The sequence below is a fragment of the Lissotriton vulgaris genome, chromosome 1_1, assembly GCF_964263255.1.
Source record: "Lissotriton vulgaris chromosome 1_1, aLisVul1.2, whole genome shotgun sequence".
Lineage (NCBI taxonomy): Eukaryota > Metazoa > Chordata > Amphibia > Caudata > Salamandridae > Lissotriton > Lissotriton vulgaris.
The window spans coordinates 180,179,610-180,195,500 of record NC_141685.1 but is presented as its reverse complement, the minus strand read 5'-3'; the positions used below and the strand labels follow the sequence as shown (position 1 = coordinate 180,195,500).

At 44.4% G+C, this 15,891-nt stretch overlaps 1 protein-coding gene across 2 annotated transcripts in view; it reads right to left on the bottom strand.

The window, feature by feature from the left end:
* Positions 1-4,966: 4,966 nt before the first annotated feature.
* LOC147738076 (uncharacterized) overlaps positions 4,967-15,891 on the bottom strand; it is a 39,881-nt gene continuing 28,956 nt past the window's right edge. The window contains exon 2 of one of the 2 annotated variants that reach the window (XM_086952119.1): positions 4,967-10,567. In XM_086952119.1, coding sequence (XP_086808245.1) covers positions 8,583-9,929 — 1,347 coding nt within the window. In that variant the 5' untranslated portion in view covers positions 9,930-10,567 and the 3' untranslated portion in view covers positions 4,967-8,582. The remainder of the gene's footprint in view (positions 10,568-15,891) is intronic. The other variant, XM_086952118.1, reaches the window with a different exon arrangement.

Below are 15,891 nucleotides of genomic sequence, written 5' to 3'. Positions count from 1 at the left end.
CTACATGTGACGTCATTGTGATTTGCATATGATAATGGGCTCGATCACTATTTTCCTTACTTGTTCCCTGTTTATTTGCATGACAAGGGTCTATAGGTATTAAAAAGAAATATATAAATTCACAGGCATTCAGCCCGTTTCTCTGGTGATATCACACATTGACATGTATTCGGATGCTTCTTCCTTTTCTCTTTCTTTTTCTCTTTCTTTTTCTCCCCCTTTCTTTGTCTCTCTTGCTCTCTTGCTCTCTTTATCTCTCCCCCTCTCTATCTCCCACACTCTCCTGTTAACTTTAGCTTCATGAATGTCAATGCCACTTATGGCATTCATACGACAAATCATTCAGAATATTTGAGGACAAGGGACAATCAAGTGTGGAAGATGAGTTGCTGTGAGTGCAACTGATTGTCCTGGCACATATATGCTTTTCATGTGGGATTTCGCTATTTCACCACATTCTTCAAACAGAGTCTGCTGCTTACAATGACTAAATTCTGGTAAAAAGTAGAGTTTGGCAAGTCACAAAATGAATAGGGAGAGCCAAGTCAGAGAGGAGCCACGGGTCACACCTAGTAATCAGGCGTGAGGCACGAGCTGATCCATCAACCGATAACAGTCTGTGAAAGATGCACCAAACGTTACTTAAAAACAAGGTATATGCTCTTTTATATCTGAAAATAGGTTATTTCTTGAACACGTGTGCTTCGCTTTAGTTCATTATATATGCTGCAGTGGCATTTGTTAATAGTAATACATGCATTTTACCAATGAAGCTTCCATCTCTAGAGCCCTGACAACATGTCCACTCTGGGTGTGTTGGGTTTATAGGTTCTATCACTAATCTGACAAGTTAGCTGAAAATACCGTTGTTAGTTCCAGTATTGTTCAGTGTTGCTTTTACAGGAAGTGTGATCAGGTGCGATTGAATGTTTTTCTTTGTATCTCTTCTTCAGCAAATAAAAATCAACAATGTTTCTTTTCTTTTAATCCACATTTTGCTTGTCTCCCACTGTGTATCCTGGTGCATCATGTCACTTTGCTATGTGTACGGAAGTGAACAATCACTTGAAACAAACACTTTTATAATTCTGCAAATACTGTTATCTATTTTTCTTCTTTACTGCTATTCAGGTCTTCTATCATTGGTATTTCAATGTCATACATAATTTGAATTTTATCTATTTCCGTAATTTATTCCTCTGACTATAACTGCACTGTTCTGCTCTTGTCTATGTCCTTAGACGGGTCAATATTATTTTTGATGTTCTTAAATTCTTTCCGGAATCTCTGCATCTCTAGGATTATTTCCATGTGAGTTAAATGAAGGAGTGTATTCACTGAGGGCTGTGTGGGATCGAAAATTGACAAAAGCCCTTCTCACTTTCAGTGCCCTTCTATGTTTTCCCCCTGTGTGTTCGCTGATGACTTTGTAGCTCTGATCGTCGACTAAAGCTCTTCCCACATTCATTGCGCTTGAGTGGCTTTCCCCCTGTGTGTGTTCGCTGACGACTTTGAATGTGTGATAACCGACTAAAGCACTTTGCACATTCACTGCATTTGAATGGTTTTGTAAATGTAACTGTATTTGAGCTTGTAAAGCGCACTGCTACCCGTAGGTTTCCTGGCGATGTATAAAGCGCTGGGGAACCCGTCCTGGCTTTCCCTGTGGGATGGTCCCTGCTGGGAGTCCCCAAGGTGGAGCCAGGCATCCCCGGCGTTGATGGGGCCGTTGTGGAGATTAGGTGAAGTAGTGTGGCTCACTGGTTAGAGGCGGCAGACCCGAGAGCAGAGGACGGCCTGGGACCAGGGTTCGATTCCCGACGCGGCAGGTTTCGGGACCAGGGTCAGCGGACTCGATAATTCTCTCGCCTCGGTGCCCACTTTGATCAGCGATCACACTCGGCAACTCTGGGCATTAGCTTGCCTCATCTTCACTAACGGCCCCACCAGACCGCCGGGGATGCCTGGTCTCACCCTGGAGATACCCACTAAGGGACCATCTCTCAGGGAAGCCAGGAAGGGTTTCGCAGCGGTCGAAGCGCGGAGATACTCCTCCGGGAGTCGATCCTAGCGCTATATAAACCTGCAATTAATGCCCAGAGTTGCCGAGTGGGACCCCTGATTAGAATAGGCACCAAAGCGAGAATTATCGAGTCCGCTGACCCAAGTCCACGACCCCTGAGTGTGTTTGTTGATGTTTTCGTAGAGTTGTTAACTGACTAAAGCTCTTCAAACATTCACAGCAATAATATAGTTTTCCCTGTGTGTATTCGCTGATGTGTTTGTAGGTCTGATAATCGACTAAAGATCTTCCCACATTCATTGCACTTGAATGGTTTTTCTCCTGTGTGAGTTCGCTGATGATACCTTAATACTGAAGAGAAGCAAAAACTACTGTCACAAGCACCGCAATGATAGGGTTTTTCCCCTCTGTGTGTTCGCTGATGTGTTTGGAGGTTTGATAATCGACGAAGGCTCTTCCCACATTCATTGCACTTGAGTGGCTTTCCCCCTGTGTGTGTTTGTTGATGTTTTCGTAGGATTGATAATTGACTAATGCTCTTCCCATAATCATTGCACTTGAATGGTTTTTCTCCTGTGTGAGTTCGCTGATTATACCTTAATGCTGAAGAGTTGCGAAACTACTGTCACATTCACTACAATGATAAGGTTTTTCCCCCGTGTGTGTTCGCTGATGACTTTTTAGGTCTGATAGCTGGCTAAAGCTCTTCCCACATTCACTGCACTTGAATGGTTTTCCCCCGTGTGTGTTAGATTATGACTTTTTAGGTCTGATAACTGACTAAAGCTCTTTACACATTCATTGCACTTGAATGGTTTTTCCCCCGTGTGTGTTAGATTATGACTTTTTAGGTCTGATAACTGACTAAAGCTCTTTACACATTCATTGCACTTGAACGGTTTTTCTCCTGTGTGAGTTCGCTGATAAACCCTTAATGCTGAAGAGTCACAAAAACTACTGTCACATTCACTACAATGATAAGGGTTTTCCACGTGTGTGTTCACTGATGAAGTTTTAGGACTGATAACTGACTAAATCCCTTTTCATCAAGACATAGATTTTAACAGGCATGGCTCTCCCTTTGAAGTCAAGTGTGCCCCAGAAATAACCCAGCAACTCAATAGTCACCCCACCTTAACCTATTGGTCTAATGTCTGGCTTCAACAGGGTGACTTTGCCCAGTAAATTACGCTCATAAAATGTTTTTGGGACTAGAGTCTTGAATACTAGTGACTTTTAGCTATGGTCAGCACTTCTTGAAGCAATGGCTTTTCTTTTTGCGACAGGGTGTCTCTCGTTTTGTCGAGTACGCATCCCAACATGAACTGATATCTTAACCGCTCCTCTAAGCTGCAACAAAATTGAACGTGGAAGCCAATTTGTGCAAGTTAGTTATGTACTGTTTGACTGACTCATCGTGCCTTTGCATCCTTCTCCCAAAGTGATATCGTACAAGGACAGTACTCACTTTGGGGAGATAGTGCAAGTCCAACTTTCTGATGCAGATCTCATATTCATTAAGAGTGGCAGAGTCACTATCAGAGAGTTCAGGAAGGTGTTCAAAGAATTCTTGTCCCTCAGAGCAAAAACAATGCATTAACCATGAGGCTTTCCTCTGTGCAATTAAGGAAGTGCCAAAGACACCAGCATAATCTGTGAAAACCTTCTTTCACAAGAGAGGAGGAACTCCTGGAGATGTCAAAAAGAAGGGAGGGGCAGTAACATTTTGCATTATGTACGTACTATGTTTTAACCTAGTTTGAACTTCAGTGATCTGGTTACAGTGCACAATATCCACAAACCTTATAAGCTGAGCGCATCAGCGACATTGTGTGAAACTTCAACAATTAAAATGTTGTCCAATGCGCACAGTCCCAGAAACTTTATTTGCTGTGAGCATCAGCGGAACCATCAGCCCGATTACTGATGGAACATATTTGTATAGGGAGGAGTCACTTTAGTCCGGTGCTCAATTCCATGTGTAGATGTGAGTCTGGTGGTGCCTGATAACTAAAAGGCACATATTTGTTTACATATAATTTCATAAATATATGATTTATTATTCCTATTACAGTGTCTTCTACCTTGAGAAGGTCCATCCTAGACCAGTGTGTGGACAAAACACATGCCGACAAATCGAGGACAAAGGGATTGAGACCTGGTCTAGGAACACTAAAAACAAATCCTACATCGAACCTCACCTTTAACTGATGGAACGCAAAGAGCGATATAAAGCAATATACTGAGAAAAAGTAACCTGGAGAATTGCTGCACATTAAAGTAAATTAACTAATAATGAACTACATAACCACAGCTGTGTGACCTGGAAGCCAATTATTTCTCAGTAGAGCCCTTGTTTGTGATCACCTTACAGTGCTCACATTATCATCCGCGCTAGAAGAGATGGGAGCCTGGGGTGTCTGGTTACAGAAGCTCATTTACATACAAAGGGGGTGACAGCCTGTTCACAACGCACAGCACAACTTGTTTACGTAAAGTGCTTCTACACAGAACAGGGTAAAATCGTGTGTCTCTTTTTTCTTTTTCTTCAATATGTCCTGCACCTCGCTCTCTTCTTCTCTTTCTCTCATTTCAATTGATCGTAAATTACTCAAATTCACTATTGCTTTTTCAGCATGGCACAAGTCGGGGGTTGACACAGTTTGAAGGGGTCCCCCCACTATTATCTAGAAAAGGGACACAGTTCCACCTAGCTCTTTAGCCTGCGACTTGGAATTGTTACTTTGTTTCTTGCATCTGCAGACACAGGCCTCAGAGTGTTTGTAACTGTCTGTCCCAGTAGCAGTGATCCCTTTATTTATTTGTGTGAGTGGCGCAAGAGAGGAACAGAGAAATCAGCCCCTCTATTGCTTAATACACTGTAAATGTGAAACACTTTGGGGCTTAGGGGCTGGATAAAGAACGTCAGGAAACAAACACAAATTAAGAGCCCCTGTGATTTATTCGTTGAAAATTGTTCAAAAATGTAAGTTACAAGTTCCACATATCTGTTTAAAAATATTTACACTTTCAGTCATTTACGAGTTTAGTTACAAACTGATAGTGGGAAAAACACATCATGTATAAAAACTGATACCAAAATCTTCTTTTTACAATATTTTATGTTTCTTACTTTTTGTTTTTAAAACAGGCCGTCGATCTTTCATGTGAAAATTATTAAAAGGGCCTGATATCACTTCTTGTGACGTCACTACTTGTGACATCATTGTGATTTGCATATGATAATGGGCTCCTTCACTATTTTCCTTATTTGTGCCCTGTTTATTAAATGACATGGGTCTATAGATATTAAAAATAATTATATAAATTCACAGGTATTCAGCCCGTTTCTATAGTGATGTCACACATTGACAAGTTTTCGGCTGCTTCTTCTATTTGAATACAAATCACCTGCCGTTCCCCCTCCTTCCATTTCTTTTTCTTTTATACCCCCTTTCTTTGTCTCTCTCTCTCTCCGTATCTTTCCCACTCTCTATCTCCCACACACTCCTGTTAATTTTAGCTTCATGAATGTCACTGCTGGCATTCATATGACAAATCCTGAGGCACATTTCAGGACAAAGGACAATCAGTGTGGAAGACGATTTGCTCGGAGTGTAACAGATTGTCCTGGCACATATATGCTTTTGATGTGGAATTTCGCTATTTCACCACATTCTTCAAACAGAGTCTGCTGCTAACAGTGGCTCAATTCTGGTAAAAAGTTGAGTTTGGCACAGCCGAAAATGAATAGGGAGAGCCAAGTCGGAGAGGAGCCATGGGTCACACTTAGTTATAAGACCTGAGACACGAACCGATCCATTTATTTATTTATTTATTTATTTTTTTCAATTTTTAAAAGCGCGGCAATTACCCGTGGGTGTCTCGGCGCTAACAGCTAAAAGCTAACTAACCAGAGGTTAGACACTGAAACAGTGAATAAAAGTGATCTACGAAGAGTGTCATTGAGAAAACAGCCAGGTCTTTAGCTGCTTTCTGAAGACAATCAAAGATGGACTAATCTTTATGTTAAGGGGAAGGGAGTTCCACAATTTCGCCGCTGCTATGGTGAAACATCTGTCTCCCCAGGTCACTTTCCTTGTTCTAGGAATCTGAAGCATGTGAGCCGTGTTAGAACGCAACGTTCTAGGGGTTGCCAAAGGTTTAAAGGAACTTCTCAGAAATTTAGGGCCCGTGTTATTTATTGCCTTATAGACAATACAAAGGGTCTTGAACTTCGTGCGACCTAAGAAGCTCTCCCCGGTGATTGCGACTGGGGCTGCGAGCTAATCGCTTTATACCAGTGACATAATACTGAGATTGTTTTAATTGTGTTCTTCAGCGTTTCTGCACCAGGCTGAGACAAAAATTGCACTTAGTTCGTCAATTTAATTTGGGGGCTTTTAAATCAGAGATTGTAATGGGAATTTTTGTAGGCACTCTGACACCCTTGACACGCTCTTTTTAATACTTCCCTACCTCTGTCTGTGGCGATTTTATCACGCGTCTGGCAGCGGTGGGCGCCATCTTGGGGATAGCGGGGTCAGCGCTCTAGTCGCGCAGGACTCCCGCCCTCCCAGTACATTTAAGCCAGCCTCCCGGTGGCCGCGTTGCCTAAGAAGCTCTCCCCGGTGATTGCGACTGGGGCTGCGAGCTAATCGCTCTATACCAGTGACATAATACTGAGATTGTTTTAATTGTGTTCTTCAGCGTTTCTGCACCAGGCTGAGACAAAAATTGCACTTAGTTCGTCAATTTAATTTGGGGGCTTTTAAATCAGAGATTGTAATGGGAATTTTTGTAGGCACTCTGACACCCTTGACACGCTCTTTTTAATACTTCCCTACCTCTGTCTGTGGCGATTTTATCACGCGTCTGGCAGCGGTGGGCGCCATCTTGGGGATAGCGGGGTCAGCGCTCTAGTCGCGCAGGACTCCCGCCCTCCCAGTACATTTAAGCCAGCCTCCCGGTGGCCGCGTTGCCTAAGAAGCTCTCCCCGGTGATCGATCAACCAAAAACAGTGTGTAAAAGATGCAGCAAACGTTACTTAAAAACAAGGTATATGCTCTGTTATATCTAAAAATAGGTTATTTCTTGAACACCTGTGCTTCACTTGAGTTCATTACATATACTGCAGTGGCATTTGTTAATAGTAATACATACATTTTACCAATGAAGCTTCCATCTCCATAGCCCTGACAACATGCCTACTTTGGGTGTGTTGGGTTTATAGATTTTATCACTAATCCTACAAGATAGCTGAAAATACAGTGGTTAGTCCCTGTATTGTTCAGTGTTGCTTTTACAGGAAGTGTGATCAGGTGTGATTGAAATTTTTTCTTTGTATCTCTTCTTCATCAAATAAAAATCAAGAATGTTTCTTTTCTTTTAATCCACATTGTGCTCGCTTCCCACTGTGTATCCTGGTGTATCATATTGTGTACGGAAGTGAACAATCTCTGGAAACAAACACTTTTATTACTCTGCAAATACTGTTATCTGTTTTTCTTCTTTACTGCTAGTCGGGTCTTCTATCAAAAGCCCTTCACACTTTCAGCGCCCTTCTATGTTTTCTCCCTGTGTGTTCGATGATGACTTTGTAGCTCTGATAATCGACTAAAGCTCTTCCCACATTCATTGCACTTAAATGGCTTTTCTCCTGTGTGAGTTCGCTGATGATACCTTAATGCTGAAGAGAAGCGAAAACAACTGTCACTTTCACTACAATGATAGGGGTTTTTCCCCGTGTGTGTTCGCTGATAACTCCGAAGTTGTGATAACCGACTAAAGCACTTTGCACATTCATTGCACTTGAATGTTTTTTCTCCTGTGTGAGTTCGCTGATGATACCTTAATGCTGAAGAGCTGAGAAAACTACTGTCACATTAGCTACAATTATAGGGTTTTTCCCCGTGTGTGTTCGCTGATGACTTTGTAGGTCTGATAACTGACTAATGCTCATCACACATTCACTGCACTTGAATGGTTTTTCCTCAGAGTGTGTTCGCTGATTTCTTTGTAGGTCTGATAATTGACTGAAGCTCTTCACACATTCACTGCATTTAAATGGCGTTTCTCCTGTGTGTGTTCGGTGGTGTCTTTGACGGCTTTATAATTGACTAAAGCTCTTCACACATTCATTGCAATGGTATGGCTTTTCCCGTGTGTGTTCGCTGATGTCTTTGTAGGTCTGATAATCGATTAAAAATGCTCTTCATACATTCATTGCACTTGAATTGTTTTTCTCCTGTGTGAGTCTGCTGATGATTCCTTTATGCTGAAGAGCCGCGAAAACTACTGTCACATTCACTACAATGATAGGGATTTTTCCCCCATGTGTGTTCGCTGATGACTTTGTAGGTCTGATAATCGACTATAGCTCTTCACACATTCACTGCATTTAAATTGTTTTTCCCCCATGTGTGTTCGATTATGTCTTTGAAGGTTTGATAATTGACTAAAGCACTTTGCACATTCACTGCACTTGAATGGCTTTTCCCCAGTGTGTGTTCGCAGATGTCTTTGAAGGTCTGATAACAGACTAAAGCTCTTCAAACATTCACTGCACTTGAATGGCTTTTCCCCTGTGTGTTCCTTGATGACGTTGAAGGTGTGATGACTGACTAAAGCTCTTTACACATTCACTGCACTTGAATGGCTTTTCCCCTGTGTGTGTTCGCAGATGTCTTTGAAGGTCTGATAACTGACTAAAGCTCTTCAAACATTCACTGCACTTGAATGGCTTTTCCCCTGTGTGTGTTCGCTGATGAAATTGAAGGTGTGATGACTGACTAAAGCTCTTTACACATTCACTGCACTTGAGTGGCTTTTCTCCTGTGTGAGTTTGCTGATGACTTTGAAGGCTTGATAACTGACTAAAGCTCTTCAAACATTCACTGCACTTGAATGGCTTTTCCCCTGTGTGTGTTCGATGATGTTTTCGAAGGCTTGATAACTGACTAAAGCTCTTCAAACATTCACTGCACTTGAATGGCTTTTCCCCTGTGTGTGTTCGCTGGTGTTTTTGTAGGTCTGATAAGTGACTAAAGCTCTTTACACATTCACTGCACTTGAATCGCTTTTCCCCTGTGTGTGTTCGCTGATGTCTTCGAAAACTTGATAACTCACTAAAGCACTTTGCACATTCAGTGCACTTGAATGGTTTTTCCCCTGTGTGTGTTCGCTGATGAATTTTGAGGTTTGATAAGCGACTAAAGCTCTTTACACATTCACTGCACTTGAATGGCTTTTCTCCGGTGTGTGTTCGCAGATGAATTTGGAGGTTTGATAAGTGACTAAAGCTCTTTACACATTCATTGCACTTGAATGGCTTTTCCCCTGTGTGTGTTCGCTGATGAATTTGGAGGTTTGATAAGTGACTAAAGCTCTTTACACATTCACTGCACTTGAATGGCTTTTCTCCTGTGTGTGTTCGCTGATGAAATTGAAGGTGTGATGACTGACTGAAGCTCTTTACACATTCACTGCACTTGAATGGCTTTTCTCCGGTGTGTGTTCGCAGATGAATTTGGAGGTTTGATAAGTGACTAAAGCTCTTTACACATTCATTGCACTTGAATGGCTTTTCCCCTGTGTGTGTTTGCTGATGAATTTGGAGGTTTGATAAGTGACTAAAGCACTTTGCACATTCACTGCACTTGAATGGCTTTTCCCCTGTGTGTGTTCGCTGGTGTCTTTGTAGTTCTGATAACCTAATAAAGCTCTTGACACATTCACTGCACTTGAATGGTTTTTCTCCTGTGTACGTGTGCTGATTAAGCTTGAGTAGTGATGACAAACGAAAGCTCTCGCTGTATGTGTATGATTCTTCTTTCTTGGTTAGTGTCTGTGGGTCGGGTATATATTTGTCTACATCCCATGACTGTATTTCCTGATGGGCCAACATGACTGATGAAGCACTTGGTTTTTTTTTCACACACTTTATATGTGTGCAGTATTTTACATGTTTGATTTCTGTTTTAATAATAAAATGCAATAGCCACCAAATATTTGCTACACTCCTAATACGTAGAAGGTGTCTTTGTAGGTGATTGTGCCTTTAGATTGGATTATGGCTATGCACGCTTGCGGGTAAAGATGTATCTTCCTTCTGGCCGGTACAAATTGGGACAGTCTGTTGTATTGTAGATTGAAGAACTCCTCTTTCCTTTACCCATCAGTTTTCCGGCTCCACTCTGTTGTGCTCTTCTCTGGTTGCTGTGGTTTGTCCAGAGGGAGTTTACAATTCACCTAGAACACGGAATGATGGCTCGTCTTCATTTTAGAAAACAGAGCACTGCGGTAATCACATCATACCGATCCCATGATCAAAGCTGGTGTTGGACACTTGTTTATACAGGAGGAGGTTTGTTATTGATGTTTACTTAATTTTCCTAAGGTCATTTCTTCATCTTGTGGGTGGAGGAGCACAGCTCAGGCTCTTACAATCACTGAAATGCCCTTGATGCTTCATCCGGGATCTGTCAATTTGTGTGCAGGTTCCTCTGTCGCCGACTGCGCTGATGTGTCAAGGCTTGTTTTCTGCTGGATGTAAAGATATTTAACATTACTAAATTGAAACGTAATGGAATGAGAATTCACAATGTTTAACTGGTTGTAAAAGTCATTTTGGGGGAGATTTACCAAATCTCCATGCAATGCAACGCAGCCCCACAGCGTGAGGCCACGCTGCATTGCGCGACAGGGAGGGAGCAGGAGAGCACCATATTTTCAAAGATATGGCTCTCTCCTTCCCTTTCCCTTGCGCCAGCACTGATTAAAGTGGCCCTGCGCCATGCACACACCTTAGCACCAGAGCGCTAGGGTGTGTGTGTGTCAGAGCCCAGCATAGGTTTTGTACAGGAAGTCCACTCTTCCTGTACAAAATACTATACCTAGACATGAGGGAAGGATTTTCCCATTTTGTATATGTGTTGCCCAGTGCAGCATGCATGCAAAGTTAGAAAAGGAAGGACAAACTAAAGCATTTCTCCTTCCTTGCACCTAGGTTAAAAGGGTGCAGGTTTCTCACACTAAACCGAATCTACTGTATTTGGTAAATTGGGTTTAGCGTGAGAAACCAATGGTGGTTGCATGGGAACGCCCATGCACCCCCCTTTCCAGATTTGAGAAAAAGAGATGGATGAGGCTGGGTTGCAAAATGTCCAGTAACTCTTTGCACAGTATACAACAAAAGTAACTCCAGTCACACACTTCTTCTTATTCCTTTCCTATTCACTTAAGATCATCTCACATACCAACTCCTGTCTTTACCTTGCTGTTCATAAGTCACCTTCGACACTTTCAACAGCTCCCTTAGTTCAAGCATTTCTGGTTTCTTCTAACCTGGAAGATTGGAACATTATTGTGAGTTGAGGGGGGTTTCCTATCGCTATAACATCTGTCCATCTCCCTGAAACTAGTGCAGATAAAAGAGCCTGGTTCTGGCCTTGGAAGACAACTTTAAAAAGCAGGTCTTTAGTTCTTCCTAAAGTAGATAAAGTTCTGTAAGATGCACCTCCTTCCAGGGCTTTTGTGCCAAACAGAGCAAGGGGTTCACTGTAAGGCCTGTCCTTTACATTATAAGCGCAGATAAGGCAAACAGACGTTGATTCATATAATTTAATATTCAACGAGATCAGTCATTTAGTACTTATAGAGAATCCATCACAACCAATAATTTACCTGCCATATCCCTGCAGCAGATGTGGGCATATTACTCTTTTCCCGCCTTTTCCAACATTACATGGCATCTGGCATGGCGTTGTCCGTTTGGGGCCAATTTCAGATACCGCCGGGATTACAACGCTACCGGTCTGCTCTTTTGATACAAATCACGATAAAAGACGCCGGGAACCTTCGGCAGCCGGTTTGTCTTAACCGACATCTATACAGTAAAGACGATCGCATCTGGGACGTTTAATTAAACTACCAACACGTGGCATCTCATAACAACCATACCGCTGAAGATTTTTAAACTTGGATCTAGAGAAAAGCTTCCAACCAGGGACGTTCGTTCCAACAAGTGCCTTTCAGTGCCTTACAGAAACCATTACCGCAGAGAACAGAGTCATTTTTATTTGGTAATTTAATCATCTGCTTCTACCTATATATCAGCACAATCCTTTCCCATGCTAGTATCTGATGTTAACCGTTATAATTAGTCCACCTAGAGATATGATGGTACAGTCCTGAGGAAGACACACCTGTGTCGAAACGCGTAGACAGGAAACCATCTTTTAATATACTTAAAGTGTATTTAATATATGTCTGAATTTATGCATATGCTATAATGCAGAAATATTTTTATCATGTATGTACCAATTCTTATTATTTAATTATGTTTTACAAAAGGAATTAAAATGTATCCTATGTGCAAAATCGTTTGTTGATTACTGTTATTTTGGTTGGCAAATGCCATTTTTAATGTGCTAGTGGTTATAAGAGATTTGCCTGGGTATTATATTCACACAAAACAAGTTGTCCGTTTGGGGCCCAGGATGCCACTTTGTGACCGGATGGGCATTTGGAAGAGCGGGAGGAGGTGTCAGTTATCCACAGGTGATGCAGCATTTCCAGCTTTCCATATTTCTCATATTCAAGTTGACCTAATTTCATGTCCTTCGGCCCCCCAACTGCCTTCTGACTGCACACTCACTCTGTGGGGTTCATCAGAAGTCAGATAACTGCCTCATACTCACACGGCCATGGATCTCACTTCTTCTACAACACTTATTGCAGACAACGGGCCTAGTTAGGAGTTTGTCCAACAGATTATTGTCGCAAAACTAGGGGTGGGTGAAGAATTCCGCTCTGCCGGTGGAGCTCGCGAAGTTTTGCCCACTCCGCACTCTGTGCAGATTTGGTCCAAAAAACCAGATGCAGAACGGAGTTCTTTTCTCAAGCGGTTCGCCAACGGTAAGGTGACGAGCGCTTGTGAGAGAATATAACATGCTAGACCTCCTCCTGGTGAGATTTCTCATTGCGGGAGGTCACGGCAGGTCGCGATCACTCAAGTGTTAAAATCTGCCATTCTTGTTGATGAAGCTGCCATTAGATTAGAATATCAATTAGAGCGGCAGAAAGCAGCAGTGCCCTACGACGTGTAGTGCTGTTCGTGCTGATTTTACAGTGGGGGTTAAACTCTTGGCACTAAAAATCAGTATGAGAAGTGCAACTTACACTCTAACACTGGCGGAAGTCTGCAGAGTACGGCGGAGTTTCCCTGACACTTCATGGAGTTCCGCGGGGTAAACTCTGCAAACTACACCAAGGCATTATCAAAACGTGACAGATATCCTGTCTGGCTTATTATAATTGTTAGAAATGGGATCTCTGGCTGGCCAAAGGCTTGCGCCAAAGTCAGTCAGAGACCACCACTCTAAGTCAGGGCAAGGGAGTTACACACCAAGATAACCCCTGCTCACCCCCTTGGTAACGTGACACGAGCAGTAAGGCTAAACTCGGAGGCTATGGAAGTGAGGCGTTTGCGCGCGCACCCAGCAACAACACCCAAGGCCCACCACAAAGGAAACTCCACACAAGGTTATGTATAAAAATAGCCTTTGTATTGTAGCAAACACATTAGAAAAAAACACACACTTTGCAATGTGCCAACAGGCACGGGCAGAATTTACAGGGGATATATGTACAGGACAGGGCCACATGGACCACTGTCAGGAATAGGCACTTTTAGAACTAGAATACTTGTTAGAATTAGCACTTAGGCATAGAATATAAAATCACTGTAGCACAAAATAGAACATAGAGCACACAACCAGTAATCACTGGTAACAGTTAATTACCACCTACGCAACCATAACCACCTTAGGAGAATCACGCAGGGAACCAGGACCTCACCAGCAACACCTGTACTAGGAAGAACAACCACCTAAGTATCACCATACATTTAGGGGTATAGGAATAAAAGCATTACACATGATGCATAAAAATACATTCAGAGGTGCAGGAAAGACACATGCGCAGAAATCACATAGGCCACAAGCCGTGGCTGTCCCCAGGCCAACTGGCCTCTCTGGGGCTAGGACGCCCTGTGTCCCAAATGTCAGGGCAGGCTGCGCAGGCAGCCAAAAGAAGAAACGCGCAAGAGTTCCTAAACGAAGCAGCTGCCCACTAAGTGCTGGGCAGCTGTAGAACTTGAGGCTGGCACCATCGTGCCTCCTGGCTCTCCTCGGGGTGCAGATCAAGCAATGGGGCCCAAGAGCACATGGGAGCCTTGTGGGGTCTGGGACCAAACAACTGGGCCCTTAGGAGCCTTGTGGGCACGGAAAACACTGTGCCCCCTTTGAGCCTCGTGGGCTCTGATCAATTAAATGCCCCTGGAGCCTCTCCGGGCTCTCAACAATATTGGGCCTTCGTTGGAGTCCCCCTTCTGGAGACTCGAAATAGAGAAATGCCCCCTGAGCCTTTCGGGGCTCTGAAAGAAATGTGCACCGTCGTTGGGAGTCCCTCCCTGGGGGACTCGAGATAGCAAAATGCTCAGGAGCCTCTCGTGGGCTCGAACAAAGGTGCAGCAATTTTGGGGGAGTGGCCCTCTGCCAACCGGGGCTGCTCTCAGTTACTGAGGATCTAGTGGAGCCTCTCAGACTCTGTGGACATGCCAGGAGCTCTCCCCTGCCCTTCAACACTCACCGGGCTCTGCTGCGGGGAGGCTCTGACGTCGCGCTGCATTTCCCTGCTGCCGGGATTCCTACGCTGGTCACCATGGGGCTCTCCCTCACTCATGGGAGCCCCGTGGGAGAGTCCAAACACCGGCTTCTGGCTTCTTCTCGAGTCGAGTGGAGGCGGGGTGAGCTCCCGTCCTCCCGGGCTATCAGGACGCCTCTCCTCACCACCTTGCACCGGAGCGCAGGGTGGGCTCCAGTCGACTTCCGGTTTTGGCACCAAGTACTTCCGGGTCACGGCTGCGGCCAATAGCAGCGCGGCCCTGGGGTGTGGAGGTGGGACAGCGCCTCACAGAGGATCCCCAGGCCGGCGGCGGTGATCTCGGGGGTCAAAGCGAGGGGTAGGTACCCTCAAAATCAATAATAAAGCGAGGTGGGCACTCGCTTGGGGGGAACAAAACAGCACCAGGTCCGTGGCGGGGTGGGCACCTGCCAGGGGCTTAACTTGGCAATTAAGCGAGGAAAATGCAGGGTGGGCACCGACTATGAACAGAGAGCACTCCCAAGGCGCTAGGGGGATAATTACAGCGCTCCCAAGCGCTAGTGGCAAAATAAAGCTCTCCCAAGCGCTTGATGCCCAGAAGTCCAGGGCAAGTCACAGCCAAAAAGTAATTTAGGAGGTGGGGGGACAAGAGCCAGCTCACAGGGTCCTCCTAGGCAGGGAGGCAATCCTGGGGAATTAGCACCATAGCCAGAGGATTGTATTCTCCTCTTTCCACAATCCCAAGGTGCTCGGCAGGGCTGGTGAAGCCCCGGGTCCCGGATTTCGTGGCGGCCATCTTTGGTTGGGCTGTTGTTGCCAGCATAAAAACGGTCGGCTATGTCTCCGCGCAGCGGACGCGATCAGCGGACGCGCCGGACCTGCGCCGGAGTCGTGCCAGAGTCCTGCCCGTCTGCACCCGTCCGCGCACGGAAGGGCGCAGGGGCAGGGCCCTTCACCAAACGGCTTACTTACTCTGGTGAGGAAATTCGCCATCTAAATGGGGCCATGACATCTTTAGACCTGCCTACACTTACTTGCATCGAGGAACTATCTATTCAGGCACCGCTGATAGGTATGTCCCAAGCCCCCTCGCATATTTTAAAGCTTGTCAGCCTTAATACTAGGTCGCTATGCTGTCACAGCCTCGAGATTTGCACTCTATTACAGGGCGAAAATATTGACATCCTGACCCTATCTGAGAC